A 23,634-nucleotide genomic window follows, 5' to 3' on the forward strand; every position below is an offset into this window, starting at 1 on the left:
TTTTTGTAAATTTCTCCTGTGAGCTTTTGCAGATTGTACCAAAATGGATTTTTCCATCTTAATATTTTATGGCAGTCAAGCTTTCAAGTGTGAAAGTTGAATGTGATGGAAAGCAGATACTGCAGAATACCTTTCTGTTCAGATTGAGCCAATGAATGGATTGGATTTTTCCACAGCGCTCTGACAATGCTCATGAATACCCCATCATATCTTTTTGGCTTTGTTGCTTTATTCATTTTATTTCTCATCTTTGTAATTCTGCTACTCTAAACTTTTCAGAGGGCATAGTCCTACCTAAGTTTGTCTTTGAGTTGAGCTCATCCATAGCACAACCTGACCTATATTTATTTCTCTCTTTGCCACTTTCATCATTGAAAACTGTATTCCTACTATGAGTCAGGTATTTTGTTTTAGACCCTGGGGATTGATAGTGGACAAAATGAATTTCTTCCCTTCATTGCACTTAGACTCTAGAGCTCACAAGGCAAAAAGTAGAGTATAGGGTATGTCAGGGTGATGAATCCCATTAAGGAAAAAAGCAGCCTAAGGGATTAGAGAGTGTTAGAGCTTCTATGGAGGTCAGGGAAAGCATCAAATGATAAATGATTCACCAAGTGTTCCTTGCTGTTCAACTCTTCTTGTGTCTAACCGTTAAATGTGACTAGTTTGAGGCTTCCTCTATCCTTTTAGTACAGACACCTTAGGGTACATTGATGAGACTTTTTCCTTCAATTTTTAATGTATGAGAACATGAAAGACTAAAAAAAGCATTCCTAAATCTCAGTGTTTGGAGAAAAGTCCTACACAGGGCATTTGTTAGTTTTCATCTGGAGAGATGACAGTCTCTACCTTGCAGGGCTGTTCTGTAGATCTTAGTAACCGTTTTTTCTACCACTCTCCTCTCTCAGCATATTTTTAAGTTATTATAATTAAACCTAGACATTGTTGTACAGAGTAATACTTTCTTTGGCATTATGCTTTATATATATATTTAAAACTCATCGATCTTGATGTCCATTTGGCTCTTTTTTCTGTTAAACAGTTTCATTAAGAATTAAGAATGACCATTTTGACCCTTCTATTCTACAGAGATTTAAAGCCAGTGACACTTTCTCCTAACTAAATGGTGAACTTACTGAAACCGTTAATGGCCTTTTTGTATTCATGCCATGTATACTGTATCTTACTATTTGGTGCTGCTCCTTAATTTATGAATTAGAGCAGGAGTTTGGTGCAGAAACAGGTAAAATGTTAGCAAGTGTTGCCTGAGGGTTCATCCTTTTCCCTAGCATGAACCCCCAGGCCACACCTGCTATGTTTAGTTCAGGGCACATGATCCTTCATTCTCAATAGTTTATTATATCTGTCCCTCAGTGCTTTCTTGGCAACCTTTGTTGGCTCCTCTGTTAATGAAGCTGCTTCTTTCAAGTTGTGGATTTCGGTGCTCTCTTGAGAGCCACTTTCATCATTGAGCACTGTATTCATTGGACCTCACATTCAGCCTGGAGCTATTGCCCATGCGATCTCCACCTCTTAGAATTATTTCATCACCTTGAGTTCTGGCCAGTTCTCTCTGGCTGCTTTCAATCAGAATCTTTCTTGAAAGAAGCCAATGTGTCAAGTCCTCAATTTACATGTTTCGCTTGTCTCAGGAAAGTTAAACTGGCCTGATTCAAACCTGACTACAGCCATCTCCCAAAGGAAATTTCTCTAACATTTAATTGTTTAAAGGTATATTCAGTAACTCTGATATATCGATCACGTTTCCCTGAATTTGAGCAGATTTGGGTTATATGACCTTTCTGAAGCTTAGTTTTAATATCTGTAAAATGGAAATCGAAGTACTTTCTTCATAGGGTTTATTATCAGAATTAAATGTAGTATTGGGCTTCCCTGGTGCCTCAGATAGTAAAGAATCTGCCTGCATTGTGGGAGACCTGGGTTCAGTCCTTGGGTTGGGAAGATCCCTTGGACAAGGGAATGGCTGTCCACTCCAGCTGTATTCTTACCTGGAGAATTCCATGGACAGAGGAGCCTGGCGGGCTACACTCTGTGGGGTCACAAAGAACTGGACACGACTGAACGACTAACACAAAAACGTTATCATTCTTCTTCCCCAATCCTGTTACCTCTGTTTTATTTCCATTGTCCTGAAAGAAAGGGAATGGAATAATAACTGATATCTGTTAAAGTAAATTATATGTCAGAGTTCTGTGGATAATTGTCTTTTCTTTGGCTTTCTTTAAGCTCATCTCACAGAGTTTTTAACTCTCTGTCATAGAAGCTTTCTCTTATACATTTAATTCATCTTAGTTTTCTTTCAACTTCTGAACATTTTTGTTTTGCTGAAATATACTTCTTGAGAATCACAAGATTTCTCTGCAGGAAGATTGATCATTCCTAACAAATGTTTCCACTTTTGCAGTACTAACATCTTTCTTTGGCTTCATTTTCTTTGCTCACCTTCACAAAATACAATATCTATCACCTGGTAGATATGTCAGCTAGCTGTTTTTGAGTTTATTACCTTGCTTTGTGTTGAGTTTGTGACAAAATATGTGTGACTCGGGAACACAAATTTCTGAGATTTTAATCAAAGCAATCCTTCTTTGTTGGCCATAATTAAGTTGATGATGAGTTTATGACTCCCATTTGAGTTTTGTAAATGTAGTAGATCTTCAGCATTTGAAGAACTTCATATCATTCAAATCACTTGACAACTGGCTAGCTGCAATCTTAACTAAAACCAGGTACAGAAAACTTGCAGGATAGATATGGAGAGCTCCTTGTTCTAGGAGTTCTTTTCACCCTAGGATTTCTTTTCAGATTTTAGGAGTCACTGTTAACCTTTATGGAATATATGAATATTCATAGACTTAAGTGAAATTGAAGACTTTAGTCCTACATTTGTTCTTATATCAGATGGCAACTGAGCTCAAGGTCTACCTTTTGTAGATAATGTGCAAGGATCAGTCTTATCCCTGAATCATTAAGTGCTAAAGGAATCTTCTAATCAGTCAATAAATAGTTTAGTAGAGCACCTGCCTTCATATGGGCTTCCCAAGTGGCTCAGTGATAAGGAGCCTGCCTGCCAATGCATGTGATGTGGGTTTGATTCCTGGGTCAGGAAGATCCCCAGAGAAGGAAATGGCAGCCCACTCCCCTTGCCTGGAAAATCCCATGGATAGAGGAGCCTAGCAGGCTACAGTCCATAGGGTCACAAAGAGCTGGGACATGACTGACCACAGAGCACACACTGTCTACAAGATCTGTTAGATGCCAGAAAAGATGTGAAGTTGTAAAGAAGCAAACCATAACAAGGTAGGATGGTCGTCATAAGGATGTGAGGGTAGAGGAGTTGGGGAGATGTTATTAAAGGGTACAGACTTGCAACTAGTAGGTAAGCCCTGGAAATGAAATGCACAGCTTAGTGATTATAATCAACAGTACTGAATTGGAAATCTCAAAGTTGCTAAGAGACTTGAACTTAATTGTCTTCATCAGGAAAGAAATGATAATTGTGTGACATGATAGAAGTGTTAGTAATACTCCAATAAATGTTAATAATTTTGAGATAGGATGTCAAAGCATCCCTTAAGCTTGCACAGTATTGTCTTTTATTGAAGTATGGCTAATTCACTGCTTCCCTTGTGGCTCAGCTGGTAAAGAATCTGCCTGCAATACAGGAGACCTGGGTTCTATCCCTGGGTTGGGGAGATCCCCTGGAAGAAGGGAAAGGCTACCCACTTCAGTATTCTGGCCTGGAGAATTCCACAGACTCTATAGTCCATAGGGTCCCAAAGAGTTGGGCATGACTGAGTGACTTTCACTTTACTTTGACTTCACTTCATAGTTGATTCACAGTATTATATTAGTTTCATATGACAACATAATGATTTGGTATTTTTAAAGATTATCCTCCATTTAAAGGTTTTATGAAATAATGGCTGTATTTCTCTATGTTGCCCATTATATCCTTGGTGCTTAACTTACATATTGTTTTAATGTCAGTTATATCTCAACAGAAACCCCCCAAAACTACTTTTGAAGGTGGGAAATATGCCTGTGTGGGAATCCTAGTTATTGTAATAATTTCTGTATATGTTATAATTTATGTATATTGTAATAACTGTATATGTTAATAGTTTACAGTTACCTGTGGTACAGAAATTGATTCTCAAATAGGTTAATGGGATAGCTCCCCATCATAGGTAATAAATGGCAGAGCTAGGACATGATCCCTCATCTTTTAGCATCAAAGCTAATATTGTTTTGTCTTATGTAGTAGCTCATATACCTCTCATGTACACCCAGGAAAATCACAGGACAGCGCAATACGATTTTGAGATAGTAAGGAAAATTAAAGTCCATAGGAAAGATCCATGTGAACTGGAACCATCCCTTGCAGGCAGCAATAGTTTTGGCTCGAGAGTCTGAGATGGCAGACTTGTCCAAGGTAGCCCAGATGAGTTTTGCTAGAAAACAAAATGATCTTTTGTAAAGCTGAGATAGGAAGCCAGTGATGTGCTGAGATTAGTGGATTGATTTTCATCTGGCATGCACACACCATTGGCATTGGTTTTCCAGTTCCCAAAAAGTAGTGATGAATCTTTGAGGAACAGACAATATATTTTCATTGACAGCTCTGTTACTGCACATTTTTAAATTTGGTCAGAACTGACAGAGGGTGAGATCCTAAGGACTTACTATATACCTCGAGTGCAAGTGAGGGGAGGATGTGATTGTCCTGGCCTAACCAGAGTCTGTCTTTCATTTTTACCATGCTTGCTTTTCTGTCAAATGTATTCTCCCATCATCTTTAGTATAAAGATGATGTGTGAAGAATAGCTGAGGGATGATTGAAGTAATGTTTGCCTTGGGAGTAATCCTGTATTTTCATGTAGTTGTGGCGATGGAATAAGACTTTTCATTCCGTATCAAATGGTGCTCACTCATGGAAGTCTCTTGGTCATTAAGGAATTAAATGAGGCTGAATGGTCTCAGAAAAATGACTGGTTCACCTTGTCAATCTTTGAAGTAAATCTTTTCTTTACTCATTGAAAGTAAATGAAGCAATGCAGGTAAACTCTTGCCCTGGACCCAGTTCTGACCAACCTCAAGGAACTGATGGGTGGAGTGATAGGGGGCAGCACCACCATGGGCTGACTCATGGGAAGGTGGCCCCTGGATGTTCTCAGCACCTTACAGGTCCCGCCCACCAGGGAAGGGCTTCAGGCAGACTGGCGTGTTCCCAGGATACTAAAAAGGGAAATTTCAAAAGGCTTCCTGACCCAGATGAACTACCTCTCAAGGCAATGAGAGAATTTGCAGGTGGGATTGCTGGCCAGCTGGGAATCATCTTTGTGAAACTGTGGAGGATGGAAAGTTGCCAGGAAGCTAGAGCGAGATTAATGTGCTCATTTCTCCCAAAGAAGAAAGAAGGTGGAGTTCAGGAACTAATGACCATTGAACTTCATGTTGCTCTTGACAAAGAACTGTAGACTGCAGGATTTCAATGATGAAGTGAAACATTTTTTAAAGGATGTGATGATCATAAGAATTAGCCAGGGTTCACTAAGGACACAAATTATGCCAGACTGTCCTGACTGCCTCTTCTAATAGGATTATTAGGAAAGGAGATCAGGAAATCCTGTACTCATGGAATATCTAGTTTTCAGCAGGCATTTGTGAGAGACATATGAAGGTATTGTAGACAAGAAGGATCAATTCAGAGTGGATGATAGTATAGTGAGGTGGATTCATAACTCCTGGGAACTTCCTTGCTGTGGGAGGTTTAATTAATTTATTGAATGGCAAGTGCCAGATTATGTCCCCAAGTCCCATTGGTAAATTGGTTTTTTGAATTTGTAACCCAGTTTTCTATGGACAGTGTCCTTTTTGAACTCATCATGTATTTGTGTAAGAAGTTGGGTGATATGGCTCTTCTGTAATGCTAGACTGTAATGCTAGAATGAGTTTTGAGCTCCAATATAGAAAACATAGATACAATCATCTTCCTCTGACTTGGGGTAAGAGGTGGATAATCGGTGACGGATGATAGGGTAGATATGACCACCTTGTTTCCTATGGCATTGTTTCTCCCAAGGGTTAGAGGTAGGAACTGTGGGAACCTGACCTTCTGTCGGTACCACTCAGGGCCCCACAAGTTTGTATCCTTGACTAAATTGATGAACATTGGAAACTATTGAAAGTTTTTAAAGTAGAGCAACAACATCATTGGCCAGATTTGTGTTCTAGAAAGATTGTTCTGGCTGCAGGCTGGATAATGGATATGATAGGGAAAGACTTTAAATAGAGAGATAAAAGATGATGCCAGTAACCCATATGAGAGATTGGGAGTGGCAAAAATGAAGTAAAGTTGGGTGTATTTGAGAGACATTTGGGTAGTAGAATTTATGTGACTTTGTAGTAAATTGAATGTGGGGAAAGAAAGAGAGGAAGGAATCTAGAAAGGATGACTCCCAAGTTTCTGATTTGTGTGTTTAAATGGATAGGGGTAACCTATATTGACCCGGGAGACAGCATAGAGAGAAGGCAAGAGAAAGATGTTTCGGCCATGAGGACTCAGAGGTGCCTGAGTGACATCAAATAGAGATGTCCCAGTAGACTAACCAACAAAGTGTGGGGATGAGCAGTTAAGGAGAGAGGTCTGGCTAAAGATACAAAACTGAGTGTATTCATTTCTTTTGCATCCACCAAATGAGGTTCCATTTTAGACACCTTCCTTCTATATATTCTTTTTTTAAGATTGAGGTATAATTGAGAGAGAGTATTATATGTCAGGTGTACAAAATGAGTCAATATTTGTATACATTGCAAAGTGATCACCATAATAAGTGTAGTTAATATCCATCACCATACATAGTTTCATTTTTTTTTCTTGTGATGAGGACTTTTAAGACCCACAGTTTACCCTTGAACAATGTGGGCATTAGGGGCACCAACCCTCTGTGCAGCTGAAAATCTGCATGTAACTTATAGTTCACCTTCTGCATCTGTGGTTGCTCCCAACTGCAGATTGTGTAGTACTGTAGTATTTTCTGCTGGAAAAAAAAAAAAAAAAAAGCTGTGTGTAAGTAGACTCATGTAATTCAAACACATGTTCTTCAAGGGCCAACTGTATTCTTTTGGCAGCTTTCAAGTATGCAATTCAGTGTTGTTAACTATGGCCACCATGCTGCACATTACATCCCCATGACTAACTTATTTTATAGCTGGATATATCTGCCTTTTGAGTCTAAATCAAAGAATTTTTAATGATATTTTACTATATAACATTTGTTTCCTTAAGAGCATAAGTGCCACTAAGCTTATGTACTTATTCAATTCAAACTATTCAAACTCTTCTATCCACAGGATTCTGGTTCCATGCAGTTATGACTGTGGCAAGTAAAGAAGGAAATAAACACATCAAGCTCTCCTAGATATTTCAGAGTGTTCTGGTTCATTGTTAATCATGGTAGTTGCCTGGCAAAATAGAATTTATTCAAGTATCTCATGAATGGTAATCTGCAATGCCTGTTAATTTGCTTCAAGAGAAAATATGGTCTTAGAAATTAATTTTACTCTTCTATTCTGCAGTCTCTGGTCCATGTATGATTAAAGGGAGCAGTTCATACAATTTTCAACTTAACATATTTGAAACCAAACCAGAACCTAGACATAACATTTTCACATTGCTGTTGGAATTTCCATGCCTAGTATCTAAGTTCATTCTGTCCCTTTATTTATTTTGGCTCCGATCTTTGGCTTCTTCTTTCAAGTAGTTTGCTTTCAGTATTTACGAGAGTGGACTCCCACAGCCAAAGAAAGGTTGGATAATTGATCAGTTGAAAGTGATATTTCCATTTGTCATGGAGTTAGGGTCACTTTACCATAATTAGTGATATTGTGAAAGTGCAGTAGAATACCTAGGCAGTGTCAGTTACTTGGCTGTTTTCAGTATGCATATGGTGCACACATACAAGATGTCCCTGTGCATTATTTAATGATAATTACTGATAATACTCTATTTCTGAATTCCATAATAAGAAAGATTTCATTTTAGTGAATTACAATACAAATGAATGGTCGCTGACCTAAAACTAGGTTTCTGCTAATGTGTTCATGATTCTCTGTTAATACTGAAGTGGAAAGCTGTATTGCTTTTGTGGTGAGCATCGTGAAATGAAATGGATATAATCAGGAGCCTTTCCCTCTCCACTGTTTTCTGCTTTATGTATGAAAGACCTTGATTAAGTTATAGACCATTGTAAAGTGTAAGTCACTCAGTTGTGTCTGACTCTCTGTAACCCCATGGACTGTAGCCCACCAGGCTATTCTATTGATGGAATTCTCCTGGCAAGAATACTGGAGTGAGTTGCCGTTCCTTTCTCCAGGCCATTGTAAAATTAAGCATAAATTTTGATGCTTTGTGTATTTTGGGTACTTTTTGTAGTTAAAGTTTTTCTTTAAATTTTTGGTTGTTTATGCTCATTATATGCCTTTTTACTGCAATATACAGTGGACTTACCCTGGGGCATTCAGATCGGGCACAGAACTCAGATTTTTCCTTTTGAATTAACAGTATCCTAGTAGGAGCTTAACGAATGTTTGTTGAATGAGATCAGTGAATGATTAGATAATGATTATTGATATAATGCTGTGTTAGCAAATAATAAAAACAAAGTCATACTTTCTCTCTTCAACTGTTTCCATCTCTAGATTTAACATTGCCTATGCCAGAACCTCATAGTCAGGTTTAAAAGATGGTCTTTGGAGTTAGGCTGACTGGGTTCAAATCTGAGCCATCAATTTCTAACTATGTGACCTTGGACCTTGGACAACTATGTGAGAAGCTTTGAACTTCTCTAAATCTCAGGTCCTTCCTCTGTGAATTGTTAGCCCATGTGGATTTTGTTACCATTAAGTGAGAGAATATATGTAAAGCCTTCAGTGACTTTAGACAGTCAGTGCTTGATAAACATTAGCTACATTATCTGCCTCTTCTGCCTGTACTCCACCTTCAGACTACCCAGTAGTCTTATTTTGTTTGTCCCCTAGATTTTTTTTTTCTTAATCAGATTCAATGCCATCTTAGAATTTTTGAAAGATTTTTTTTTCACCTGTTACAGATTTTCCCACAGTTTCCCAGAGTCATGAGTCATGTATCTTGCTTCAGTGATGCCTCACATTCTACTGAAATTCATCAGCTCCCTAACTAGACCTCCACACATCTGTGATTCTTTGGAATATTTTATCTTGTAGGGGATGCTGCTCTACAGCTATCCTCTCTTCCTCCCTCTCTTCCACAGTAAGCCTTCCACTGAATTTATTCAGAGCATGTTTGGTTCCTTTTTAGAGTTATTTTGCAGAAAGTAAATAAAGCCACGAAACCATTATATGTGCACCTCATACCAGAGCTTCTTTTCCTCCTAAAGAGCTAATTCGAAAGCTTATCTTAAAGAATCTGCCCCTCTTTTGAAGACCCACTGTTTCCATTTCTAACCACATTCAAATAATTCATGTTTTATTTCTTTTTTTTCCCCCTCTTTTCCATTATGCCACATTCTTTAAGATGTGGACGAATGCCTGGAACCAAAGATCTGCACAAATGGTACTTGCTCCAACCTTGAAGGATCCTACATGTGTTCATGCCACAAGGGCTACAGCCCAACTCCAGACCACAAGCACTGTGAAGGTAAGTAGTGCGATCAGATTTCTCATTTTATTTGAACTACACTTAAAAACGTGTTAGCGCAACTAGCTTTAAGAAAGGAAACCATACGACTTGTCATTTATTTAACTGGGCTTCCTAGAGCACATGTTGGTTGGTCTCTGAAAGTGAATCCTCATGGTGGTTAAATTCCTATTTATTTACATAGAGAAAAACAGTGAATTTTTTGAGAACATCTATAAACCACAGATCTATTTAGTTTTTTTCTAGTTGTAAAAACAGTTCTACAACTCTGTGAATATACTGAAAACTATTGAATTGTACAGTTTAAATAGATAAACTATGTGATATATAATTTTTTATTTTAATAACATTGCTATTAAAAATGCATTTGCTATAGAAAATGTAGCAAATGCAGAAAGGTAAAATAGATAATCTCTCAGCCTCATTTGTGGATATTCATATCTCAAGGATGTTTTGTATCATTAAGATTATGTACTGTGTCCAGTTTTCAGTCTTGCTTATTGTTATTTAATAGTATATCATGAGCATCTTTCATTAATAACTTGTTTCAGACATTAGTTTTAAAGGCAGTGTAATATTCCAGTGTATTGCTGTTTTTGCATTTTCATTCTGTTCTTCAGATTTTGTAAAGGTGGAATAATTGGGCAAAGTGCTCTGTGTTTAACTATTTCAATAGAACACTACTTTCTAACTTTAAAATGTGTGAACACTTATTATTACATACTTAATCATGTATTTGTTAAGCATTTGTATTTCCTCTTTTGTATATTTGTTAATATGTTTTACCATTAGTCAAGTTTTTAAGTCAGTGTATATGAACATGTTATATATAACAGATACATATATATGTATATATTTAATATATACACTTTCCTCTAGAATATTAGTGTAATTTGCCCATGATTTCTCTAATTTTTAAAGTAATTTTAAAGAAGTTTTCATCTTCTCTGTGGTTAATTTGTTTCCTTTCTGCTGTCTTCCATCACTTTTATACTTAAAGGATGCTCTTTCAAAGGAAGGAAGAGGAAATAAGTAAACCTTTTTCTTTTCTTTGCTGTCTCAGTGAAAGTGAAGGGTCTAGGGTGGTAATTGGGAGAAGGCAATGGCACTCCACTCCAGTACTCTTGCCTGGAAAATCCCATGGACGGAGGAGCCTGGTAGGCTGCAATCCATGGGGTCGCTAAGAGTTGGACACAACTGAGCGACTTCCCTTTCACTTTTCACTTTCACGCATTGGAGAAGGAAATGGCAACCCACTCCAGTGTTCTTGCCTGGAGAATCCCAGGGACGGGGGAGCCTGGTGGGCTGCCATCTATGGGGTCGCACACGACTGAAGTGACTTAGCAGTAGCAGCAGGGTGGTAATTAATTTGTCACTGTGGTAGGGAAACAGTAAACAGATACCCTACTATAGACCTGTAAGAACTGAAGCATCTTCCACGGGCAGATTCATAGACATTTGAATTTTTCTATGTGATCTTCCAGTGATCCACTGTACAACCTTGGAAAAACAATCTCAGGTTTCCCAAAATCATGTCATCTCTAAAATTCAGGAATTAAATGCTGTAGAGGGAAAATGCAGAGTTAATACATGTTGAATGAATAACTCATGACCACCTTCTTCCTCCTGGCATTGCCATCCCAAATGAGCCTGCTCCTCTCTAATCTGTCTGCTTCCCACTCCAGAATTCACACCATCAATTGCTATCACCCCCTAGGAACACTTGTATGTTCCAGTCTCTGGGACACTGTGCAGGGCGGCTGCTTCTATTCATCCTTTCTGTCAAGTGTATCAAGGAACCAATGCATTCCAGGCACTGCATATGTTACCAAGAGACTATAATCTCTCAAAGATGTATTATTCATTGAAAGAGATGCATAGCTGCAACAGCTAATTAGAGTTCACAAAGTACTAAGTGATGAAAGTTAAGTCACCAGTGATGTCATGTATTCCTGACATATGAGGACCAGGACACTTTACCTTCTTGCTGTTCTTCCAAAAACCTCTTACTCCAGTCTTAATCATGAGAAAAACACGAGGCAAGTCCAAATTGGGGACATACTATGGATTCCTGGCCCATATCCTCAAGGCAATTAAGATTGTTAAAACAAGGAAGGACTAGGAGATAATACATCTGAACATGATGTGGTCCCCTGGATAGGATCCTGGAATAGAAAGAGGGCCTGAATGGAAAAACTGGTGAAATCCAAATAAATTTGGAGTTTAGTTTTTGGATTTTTTTTAAATGCAGTATATCATATTCTGGTTTGGATAGCCTGGAGCTGTGTGAGCATGGATAAGTAATCTCATTTCACCAAGCCTTACTTGCTCATCTGCAGGAAGGTAGCAGTAATGGCACCTAGGAGGGTTGATGTGAGAATTGTGTGAGATAATAGGATAACGAGATACTGGAGAAATATGGAGGTAATACGTGGAGGATGAGAGAAGGCAGAGGCAGAGCATGACATTCTGTGGTGGATGGTGTTATTCACCAAGTAATAGGCATGTGCAAAGTCCTGTTGCAGCCAGGTACTGTGTGACTAATTCTACTTGCATGCTCCTGAGAAGGCTTTACAGAGGTGTTGCTATTTGAACTTGGTTTTAAAATATTGAGTGCAGAGGGGAGAACCTTAGTAGGCAGAGGAAGCAGCACATATCAAAACTTGGAGGTGGGAAAGAACTGTTTTCTCCACTTGCCACTTAAGCGTGCCCTCTTCTCTCATTTTCCCGGTGTCTTTCCATTACAGCCTGGGATAAGATCAGGCAAGGTCCCCACCACCTGCTTGAGAAACCTGCATACTCACTGGTTGTGTTTCTTACTCCCCAATGTCCTTCCTTTTCACAATAATACATTGTATGACATCCTTTCTCTTTATTTTCTAATCTTTCCCAAACGACATCAACTTACAGATGCCAGATTCTGCTCAGAACATAAATCTGTTTTCCAGCACTGCAGTAACTGCCAGTTTCATTCTGTTGATAGTCCTAACTATTATCAGTGTCTTCACCTCCCTAACTCTTTTCAGGTTGTAAATATTAATACATTATCTAATGTATTGGATTGGCTGACATATTCATTTGGATTTTCCTGAGATGTTACAGAAAAATCTGAACAAACTTTTTAGCCAAGCCAGTATTAATCCATTACTTGTTTGAATCTTTTTGTATCTCTGCATCTCTTTGTACACTTTACTGGTATATGTCCTAAATGTATAAATAACTAGAGATAGCCTCTATTTTAACTCCTATCAGAATTTATCATAGTAATATGTGCAAAAAGTCCTTTAAAGAAAAGTACCTTTTATGAAATATAATATTCTCTATTCATCCCTTGGCACAAGGGAGAGAAGACATTTGTCCCACATGCCTATTTTATTGGAAAGTGTTCTTTTGTATAGAAATTTTATATCTCAATCAATAAAGGAAAAGATGCTTTTTTTTTTTCCTTAAATGCATAGAATTATGCTGCCTTCGTTCCCCTTGGTCCTTTTAAAGACCCAGAGATCACCTTATTCAAGATAACAGAGTTGCCTGGAGTTATTCCAAATGTATGTATCATTACTTATAATGAATTACTTCTGACAGTCTTCCCAACATAAATGAGTAACTTATGTAGGATGTCTGGTGTACCCTGACAGTACTTGGCATGGAGGGTATGTTCTTGCAGCAGACATCTTCACATGGGAATGCTTAGTTTGTCATCCTCTTTGAGAAAATCAGAAAGAGGCCAAAGCACTAAAAATGTTGTCAGACATTACATGAGATCCAACCAGCTACATGAGCTTTTGTTGGTCTTAAGTTCTTGAACTGATGTCTCAAGTATTTTATAAAATGTGCTGAAAGAAAATATGATGTGGGCTCCTCTTTGCTGACGACCACTTAAAAAGCTAGTAGACTGAGTGTTTTGGAAAGGTGTTGAATCATTCACAAGACAAAATTCTTAATTTCTCTGTTGGTAGTCAATGGTTGACAGCTAGGAATTATATACAAAAGAAGGGATTGATTGCACAAGAAGTGAAACAAAAGTTTCTAGTAAACTAACTGCTAGAAGAAATTAAATCAGAAACAAATTCCTGAACTCTGAATACATTAATAGTCAATGTGAGCTTTTTCAGGTTATGTGAGATAACCTGACTCACCTTGCTTGTATCAGGGTAAAATTCAAAAGGTTAATAATGCCTAACTGGCGGTTAAATGCAACTTTGCTTAGGAAGCAGGTAATTGTCAGTAATATTTAAGGGAAAGGACTGTGCAGTTGGTTGAGTTCTCCTGGCAAAAACTTGTAGATGCATTTTATTAAATAATAGGATATTTTCGGAAGGAAGCAATGCTGCTGCTGCTAAGTCACTTCAGTCGTGTCCGACTCTGTGCAACCCCATAGACGGCAGCCCACCAGGCTCCCCCATTCCTAGGATTCTCCAGGCAAGAACACTGGAGTGGGTTGCCATTTCCTTCTCCAATGCATGAAAGTGAAAAGTGAAAGTGAAGTCGCTCAGTTGTGTCCGACTCCTAGCGACCCCATGGACTGCAGCCCACCAGGGTCCTCTGTCCATGGGATTTTCCAGGCAAGAGTACTGGAGTGGGGTGCCATTGCCTTCTCCAAGGAAGCAATAGTCAGACATTAATCTTTGGGACCTGGTTTCCTTTTTAGATTAGGACTTCTTTCTCCCACTCTGAGTATAGGGCTGGTGTGTTTTCATCCGTTCTCTCCAGTAATTCTCACAACAAACCTATAGTGCAGGTGGTGAAGTTCAATACTACCACATTTTAATCATCATGAACTCTCACACACTGAGTAGCTACTCAGCAGGACATTCTGAGGCTGTATCTGCATAGACAAGACAAGACAGAGTCACCCAGTTAAACTGGATCAACCTCATGTCCAAACAAAAACATTCAGAAAATAAGTGCTGCTTCAGCCTCGTGTTCAAGTTACTGATGAGTCCAGTCTTTTCTTCATTTATGTGAATTCATTTCCACGATTAGAACACTTACAAAGAATTACGTTCTTTCTCAGTCAATAGCTTTTTGTTTACGCAAGGTATTTTGAAAACTCCTCACTCATCACTTTCTCTTTGACTTTCCAACATCTGTCATCAAAACAGGATCATTTCTCTTGGCTCTCCTTGTTACTTTGAAAATAAGCTCAGTGTCCTTTAACACAACTGTTTGATCTTACACTTTTTCAGCTTCTTCTAATATAGTACAAGTGCCTATTTCCCTCCACAACTGCCTCCATTCTGGTTTTATTTCTAAAATTCTTGGTAGAGCTTTAATTCTGCCTTCTTTCTTGAAACTCCATAGGTCAGCAAGCTGCTTCATAGCCATTGTTTTGTGCTTGAGATTCTTTCTTTATCAACTGTAAAATATTTCCTATTATGTTTGTGTTATACCCAGAGTGAGAGAGAGAGACATGGCAAAGAGCTTGATGTTGTATTGAACGCACTTTTATTTCATCATAATTTATCATCTATTTGTAATTATTTGTTTTCTATAGTCCAGCACACTGAAGTTGATATGAAGAACATCGGTGGGCTGATTCAAATTAAAATATATCATGCATCACATAGCAGAAGTACTATTATTTTTGCAGTAATAACCCTAGGATGCATTATAGGGGGCAAAACTTCTTTTTTAATGTTTATTGAAAATTTTCTGTTGTTTGGGTCATGCCATAAAAGTCCACCCTGGAAATGGGAGGCTTAGAAGGCAGTAGCTTGGATTAGGGTCTCAAACTTGAGCCAATAGGTGTTTAGATGTAAGACTTAATGTAAAGCAATTGTCACTGTGTTTACAGATATTGATGAATGTCAGCAAGGGACTATGTGCATGAATGGGCAGTGCAAAAACACCGACGGCTCCTTCAGGTGTACCTGTGGGCAGGGCTACCAGCTGTCAGCAGCAAAAGACCAATGTGAAGGTAGGTGTGTGGCAACATGAACTGCTGTGATTTCAGTTTAAGGCACCTGCCTTAAAAAAATGTGCACTCAGTAAAGCAAATGTGTCAGTGTGTTCCTGAGAAACTACCCAGATGATTGTGTTATTGTGCCAGAAAGCAAGGCACTTACACTTAAGTCAGGGAAATCAATGAAACAGGATTTAAAAAGGCTGAATTTGAAAAATATGGTATTAGTGATCAGTGGCTGGCATTACTATTGGAAAGAAAAATGGTTGCTCCCTGTGTAATTCCTTATATGCAGAAAATCAATTCTATTAAAATTACATGAAAGTTTCACACAATAGGATTAACATTTACTTAAAGGAATTATGTCTGCCTGGTATTACATTGTGGAATATTAGTGATTTAGTTTTTGTGTGCATTAAGCTTTTAAATTCCTTCCTTAAAAAAAAAAAATCACTAAAGAAGACTGTTCAGGCAGACTGAAATAGTGTCTGCCTTGTGCTCAGGGATACAGTCTGTGCAGTGTGCTCTGTTCCTACAGGTGACAGTGAGGGTTCTGGGCCTTGCTGGGGTTGACCTTAGACTTTAAAAAGTTAGTTTTTTTCATTGAACTTCATACAGAATTACAAGTTGACCCCTTCAACAGCACATGTTTGAACTTCATGAGTCCATGTATTTGCAGATTTTTTGGTAAATACTTAGAGTATTACACCATCAGTGGTTGGTTGAATCCTCAGATATAGAAACGTGGATACAGAAGACAAGCTGTCAGGTTAAATGTGGACATTTGACTGTGCGGTGGTCAGTATCTGTAACTTCTGCATCATTCAAGGGTTAACTGTACTGTACTTCTCAGGAAGGAGGATATGTTTCCTGAATTTAAAGATGCTGTGGTATTGCCTGTGACAAGCACAGATATCCAGAATTCTTGACAAGAAATGTCATTTAAGAACAGAATACACACTGCACATAATCAGTTATTTTATTATAAGGAAGCAATTTCTATCCATGTCTGTATGTAAACTTAAGATATTTAATGAGTAGAAAGGTCTCCTGAGGTAGTGTTATAAAAGAGACAAGGTATAATGATACTATAAAGCGATCTACCAATAGTATCATAACCTTCTTCTATTATCCCTTTCTAGAATATGGAAAGTCATTACAGTACCTAACCTAGCGGTGAAGACTGATCGGACACATACAAACACACTCATGTACACAGATTAATTAGGTGATTTGTTCTTAATTCTAGTCCCTCTCAAAGTTCTTTATTTTATGAATACTGGACTGTGCAAATGAATGTATGGTAAGAGTAGAGGTCCACACATAATATAATAAGGCTATCGTGTTCACAGGCCTTTCTTTTGAAGAGCCTGTGATGTCACTCCAAGAGAGAAGTCAGACACGGGAGAATCACTCACCAGGTTAGCAATAGGGTCACACCAAAATTTGAGAAAAAAGAAATAAAAACACACGTACTCCACTGTTCATTGCAGCACTGTTTACAATAGCTAGGACATGGAAGCAACCTAGGTATCCATTGACAGGTGAATGGATAAATAAACTATGGTACATATATACAATGGAATATTACTTAGCCATAAAAGGAACACATTTTAGTCAGTTCTAATGAGGTGGATGGACCTAGAATCTATTATGCAGAGTGAAGTAAGTCATAGAGAGAAAAATATCGTGTATTAACGCATATATGAAATCTAGAAAGACGGTACTGTTGAACCTATCTGTGGGGCAGCAGTGGAGGTGCAGACGGAAAGCACAGACTTATGGACATGGGAGGATGGGGGAAGGAGAGAGTGGGATGAATGGAGAGGGTAGCATGGAAACATACACTACCCTATGTAAAATAGATAGCCAACGGGAATTTGTTGTATGACTCAGGGAACTCAAACTGGGGCTCTGTAACAACCTAGAGGGGTGGGAAGAGGTGGGAGGGGTGTTCAAGAGGGGCGGGGCATATGTATACCATGCCTGATTCATGTTGATGTATGACAGAAACCAATGCAATATTGTAAAGCAATTATCTTTCAATTAAAAATAAATAATCACGTTGCCAGTAGGCCCATATGTGTAAATATAATCAACAAAGTTTATCAGCGACCTACATGAATTAAGTGCCCGCTGATTGGTAAAATACTAGGTTATCTGAAGAGCAGTAAAGAGCGTGGTAGACATGGGCTCTGCCTCAAGAAACTTAAAATCTAATGGTCAAAGCAGGTGATGAAATATATGGAATACATTACTTTGCCTTTTGTATGTGGATATGATGCAGGCACATGTGTGAGTCTGAGCTCAGGGTTGTGGTTACAGAACAAATAATCTCTACAGAAGATGTGAGCATCGAGGAAGAAAGATTCAAAGCAAACGTAGGTATCAGATAGGCTGAGAGCAGGGAAGGACCATTGTGTGCTGCTATTTTCCAATAAAACTTTATTAACAATAATAGGTAGTGGTAGGCTATAGCTTACTGATCCCTGCTTTAGGCTATCATAGGCCATAGTGCTTTTAAACTCAGAGTGTTATACTTGAATCTTTAGAAGGAGTTCTAAGAAGCTTTATTGTGATTCCCAGATTACAGCCAAGCATTTGCCCCTCATCAGTGCCCAGTGGATACATGTGTACAGATTCTTAGCTCATTGCTCATCTGGGTTTCCCTACTGAAATATTAATGAGTGACCTTTTTACTAGAGCTCAGTCTGAGTCACATGATAAAGATTCTAAATGAATTAGAAATCAGATGGTTTACAGATCTCCTTTACGTGAATGATTAAAAACTCACTTTTAGGGATTTCCATGTGGTCCAGTGGTTAGGAATCTGCCTTCTAATACAGGGAATGTAGGTTTGATCCCTGGTTGGGGAACTAAGATCCCACATGCTGCAGGGCAACTGGACCTGTACACCGTAGCTAGAGAGAAGCCTGCATGCGGCCACGAAGATCCCATCTGACACAGGCAAATAACTATTTTTTAAAAACCTCCCTTTTAAAGCACCACTTCTAAGTTTCCTTTTACTCTCTTGCTCACAGATATTGATGAGTGCCAGCACCATCATCTCTGCAGTAACGGGCAGTGCAGGAACACGGAGGGCTCCTTCCGCTGCGTCTGTGACCATGGTTACAGAGCATCCGCCCTTGGAGACCACTGTGAAGGTGAGAGTTGCTCTTGGTTACAGAATCATAAAATGCCAGAATCAGGATCAGGGAAGTCTGAACATCATCCTGGCTTCTGTCCTCAACCCCATACTTTTGACTTCACGGTTGAGGACTTTTGATCCCTGTGAGATATTTTGCCCAAGGTCACACAAATAATGCAAAGAAATGCGAGGATCCAGGTTTTGTCTGCCCTGCTTGGAGCAGTTTTTAAGAAAAGTTATGCCAGCGAAGTGTGTAAAGAAGCAGTGTAACTTTTCTCAGCTACGGATACTTTATCCTGAGTATCTCATTCTGTATAGCATCCATTGGGGTGCAGGACAAGTGGTCCCAACGGTCCAAGTAAGCAAAGATGAGTTAATTTTCCAGATAACTGTAAAATTTTAAAAGTCAGACTTTAATTTAGAGCTTTTCACATAAAATATTTCTAAAAGATATCCCACTGTGAGTCTTCACCCACTTTCACTACCTGCCTTGGCTCAGAGCCCCTCTGAGGTGGTCGGGGTTGCTGTAGCCACTTGTCACCAGCCTGGTGCTTGTGAATTCTCTGGGTTCACTGTCCACCCAAGTAATGGCATTTTTTTCCAGTTTATCTACTGATTTGCTACTGTTAGATCCTATCAGTTGTGAAACAAGGAATGTGAACACAACAGAGTTTGCCTCACACAGTTAGGTAGAATATGCATGAGGTTCTGAACCCCACGTTTTATAGATGAGAATAAGCTCGTTTAGTGACTGGTTTTGTGACACATACTTCAGTGGCTCCAAATACTTTTCAGTTCCAAGGGTTGGGAAAGACCAACTGTATTGTATAGCATCCTTCTGCTCTGACCAGAGAACTTGATACATACAGTCACAACTTGTCTGGAGGGCAAGTAGGGGCAGTTTCCGAGGTGTTAAAATGTATGTTGTTGTTGAATCAGTGAATCATCTTCTAGGATTTTATCCTAAGGTGGTAATGTTCTTTGAAGAGTTAATACCACCAGTGAAAAGTTGTAATCAATGTACCTATTGAAAAAGTAGGCAGATGATCAAGTGATAAGTCGAAAGAGTAATAATTGATTTTCTGAAAACTGTGAATGGGGAACACGACAATATCTGGGTAAATGTTGATGATTCGACATAATGGCATTCCAGGATGGAAGAGGCAGTCGTATTCTCAGGAACCAGTCATGGAAGGGTCTATTTTGGAAGTGGGTAGGTGGCAGGGCACATGCCAAGGCACTGAAAACCAACACGGACCCTAGTATGTATTCTGTCTGCCCTGTGTCCTGGCCTAGCCAAGAGGATAACCAGCTCACTGACTAAATCTTGGGCAATAGGTCCTTGTTATGGGATATATCCCTCTTATTTTGGCTGTTTTAATGTGTAACCATTTCACCAGGAGGCTAATATTTTTTATTCTAAAACCATTATGTGAAGAGCCAAATAAAAACTTTTACTCAGCTTGCTTGTCATCATTAGTATATATGTTCCATAAGAAAGCTTCTTTTCAGAAAAAGAAAAATTTGAGAGGTACAAAAGAGAAAAGTAGAAATTGATTAAACAAAAAGCTACGTAATAAAATGGACCAATTTCGTGTAAATCTCAGAAGAAAGAAAAAATTAGAAATCCAAAAGGATTTGAGCAGTATAGAGCAAATTAAAACATGAAAAGACAGTAGTACATTTGTATCTAAAATATATTGGATCAAATCATTGAAATGGGTACTTTTTAAAAGAAAATTTAAATCATAAAAATCAACCCAAGAAGCAAAACATCCGAAATAACCCATATCCCTACAATAAATTGGAAAATATATCTAAAGATTATCTTCAAAAGATAGAAAGAAACCTTCTTTTTAAGCATATCATCAGACTCTTCAAATCAGGGCTAATTTCTCTACTGTTCTGGATTATAAATAGGACTGGAGTCCATTCAATACTTCAGAGCTCCCTTTGAAACGATAATAGGACTTCAGCCTGCTAATGCCCAACAAGCACTGTTTCCAACCCTTCCTAATCGTACTCAGCTGTAATTAACTGAGCTGTGACTGTTCACATGCCTTTCGCAGCTGTGAGAGGAAGAGCCATCTTTCTTGTTGGCGTTTATATTTACATGTGTAATATTTTTCTAATAACTCTGGCAGGGACTGTGTTTTCTTACACTGTCATCCTGCAGTCCTGCTGGACTGCTCATGGGAGTCAGAATCCCGAGTATTGCGCTAATCTCCGTGTGCTCTCTACTCCAGCACACTCAGTAGCCACCCAGTCTGTGATGCTGTGTGGCCAGTTGTCCTGGTTATTAGAGGTGTTTGGCATCTCAGTCCTCAGAGGCTCTGCCTCTGATTTGTCTTCCTCCAGGCACAGTCTCTGCCCCTGTGCCTACCTCGGAGCAGTAACTTGCGGTTGCTGTATGCTAGTCCCTTGCAAAGCCTGAGAAAAAGATTCATACTCTGTCTTCCTTGTAGCCCTTCTTTCTGTTGGTCATTTCTTTGCAGACCAAGTCGAAACAGGGAAATGCTGGTATTTCTTACCTTCTGACATTTCTTTCCAAGTCAAAGTCATCCCCCATTTATTCTTTTATGCATTTATTCAACAAATTTTTGGGACTTCCCTGGTAGTCGAGTGGCTAAGACTCCACGCACCCAGTGCTAGGGGCCTGGGTTTGATCCCTGATCAAGAAACTAGATCTTGCTTGCCACAGCTAAAGATCCCACATACTGCAACTAAGACCTGGCAACAGAGAAATAAATAAACTAGGTCAGTAAATTTTTAAAAACAACAGCAACAACAAAAACAAACAAAAACCCAAATATTTGAGTGACAAGGATGTGCCAGGCACTCTTCTAGGTGCAGGATATACAGCAGTAAACTAAACAAGAAAAAAAGTCTTGCCCTTGGGTAGCTTACATTTCATTTGTGAGGGAGAAAACAATAAACATGATAAATAAGTGAACTATATAGTTTGTTAAATAGCAATAAATGTTAAGTGGAAAATTAAAGTAGGGTACATGAGGAGTGCTGAGGGAAGGAGGGAGAGTTTTAAATAAGTAGGCAAGCAGCAGCTAGTCTGAGATGATGACATTTGATTATGGGGGGAGTGTTCCATGAAAAGCCTTTGTGGAGGGAATTAGGAACTTGGTCATTTTAAGTTTGCGATGCCTATGGTGACTATCCAAATGAAGATATCTGAAAGGCAATTGGACTTACGTGTTTGGAATTCAGCAGTAAGTTCTGAGCTGGGATTCATCAGCATGTAGACAGTGTTTAAAGCCATGAAGTTGGATGGAATCACATGGGAGTGTATGTAGCTAAGAGAGAAGTGGTCCAAAGACTGTCATGGTCCCTCATTTAGAAGTGAAGAGGTGATAGGAACAAGCAAAGGGGATTGAGAAAAAGTGGCAAGTGAAGGAGGAAAACCAGAATCCAAGAGATGAAAGTATTTCAGAGAGGGAGTAATGAACCTGTGTTAAACATTGCTGCTAGGCAAGATGAGGACCAAAAGTTGATGGGATTTAGCAAAGTGGAGGTCGTTGGTGACTGGCAGCAGTCTCAGTGGAGAGGTGACCACGACTGACTGGTGCTTTCTTTAAAGCCTGATGGCCAGCTCCTACAAGAAATCTTTTCTTTCCTAGAAGAAGTCGCTCTTTCATATTACCCTCAGCTTCGGTGCTGGACAATCCCACATTGGGCTCTCTTAATATTCCAGCTACTCTTTTTTTTTTTTTTTTTTTTACTTTCTAGAGGTCTTGCAAAAATATGTAAACTAAACCAGATTCTAATGTAATGAACTGTTTTAAAATCTGTCCAGTTGTTTTTGAACTTTTAAAAATGCTTTCTTTTCTTCACATATATTATTTCTCCTAGACTTTGGAAAGTGAAAGAAAATTATTTTAGGGAGAGGTGAACAAAGCTGATAGATTTCCATTATGCTAGGGCATACTAGGTAATGGAGTATTGTTCCTTAAATTCATATCCTTGGTATTCTACTTGCTGTATTTTGATTTGAAATTTTTCACATAATGCTAATGGTCAGAGGTGCCGTTTCTTATTTTGTCTCAGTTTCCCAAAGAGCAAAGAAAGAAAGGTAAATCTAAATGTGGATCTCTTACTCAGCACCCATTAGGATGCTGCTGCTGCTGCTGCTGCTAAGTCGCTTCAGTCGTGTCTGACTCTGTGTGACCCCATAGACGGCAGCCCACCAGGCTCCCCCGTCCCTGGGATTCTCCAGGCAAGAACACTGGAGTGGTTTGCCATTTCCTTCTCCATTGCATGAAAGAGAAAAGTGAAACTGAAGTCGCTCAGTCGTGTCCGACTCTTAGCGACCCCATGGACTACAGCCTTCCAGGCTTCTCCATCCATGGAATTTTCCAGGCAAGAGTACTGGAGTAGGGTGCCATTGCCTTCTCTGCCATTAGGATGGCTGTGAAGCTGTTAGAATAAATATAGAACAGTTGGAACTCTCCTACCTTGCTGGTGGGATTGTAAAACGATGCAACCGCATTAGAAAACTTCAGAAGTTAAATCTACTGTGTGGCCCAGCCATTCTACCCCTCAGAATCTACTCAAGGAAAAGCATATGTTAACACAAAGATTTGCATATGAATAAAAATGTCAGTCACAATAGCAAAACTGTAAGCAATCCAAGTACTCAGCATAGGAGAAGGGTAAACAAATCAGGAGACATTGATACAACAGAACACTACTCAGCAATGATGAGGGGAGAGCTACTGATACATGTGACAAACCAGGATGACTCAAAAACACTACGCTGACCAGAAGCAGCCACACAGAAAAGGGGTACAAGTAAACCTTTGGGGGCATTGGAAATGCCTGTACATTTTTTGGTAATGGTTGGTCCAGATTTTTCCTTTAATACATGTT

General features: G+C 39.0%; 1 protein-coding gene across 15 annotated transcripts in view; it reads left to right on the forward strand.

Annotated features, from left to right (window-relative positions):
• LTBP1 (latent transforming growth factor beta binding protein 1) overlaps window positions 1–23,634 on the forward strand; it is a 456,484-nt gene that overhangs the window by 330,864 nt on the left and 101,986 nt on the right. For all 15 annotated transcript variants that reach the window (XM_024998486.2, XM_024998488.2, XM_024998487.2 and 12 more), the window contains 3 exons: window positions 9,578–9,700; window positions 15,498–15,620; window positions 18,647–18,769. In XM_024998486.2, coding sequence (XP_024854254.1) covers window positions 9,578–9,700; window positions 15,498–15,620; window positions 18,647–18,769 — 369 coding nt within the window. The remainder of the gene's footprint in view (window positions 1–9,577; window positions 9,701–15,497; window positions 15,621–18,646; window positions 18,770–23,634) is intronic.

Source organism: Bos taurus, chromosome 11 (genome assembly GCF_002263795.3).
Source record: "Bos taurus isolate L1 Dominette 01449 registration number 42190680 breed Hereford chromosome 11, ARS-UCD2.0, whole genome shotgun sequence".
Classification (NCBI taxonomy): domain Eukaryota; kingdom Metazoa; phylum Chordata; class Mammalia; order Artiodactyla; family Bovidae; genus Bos; species Bos taurus.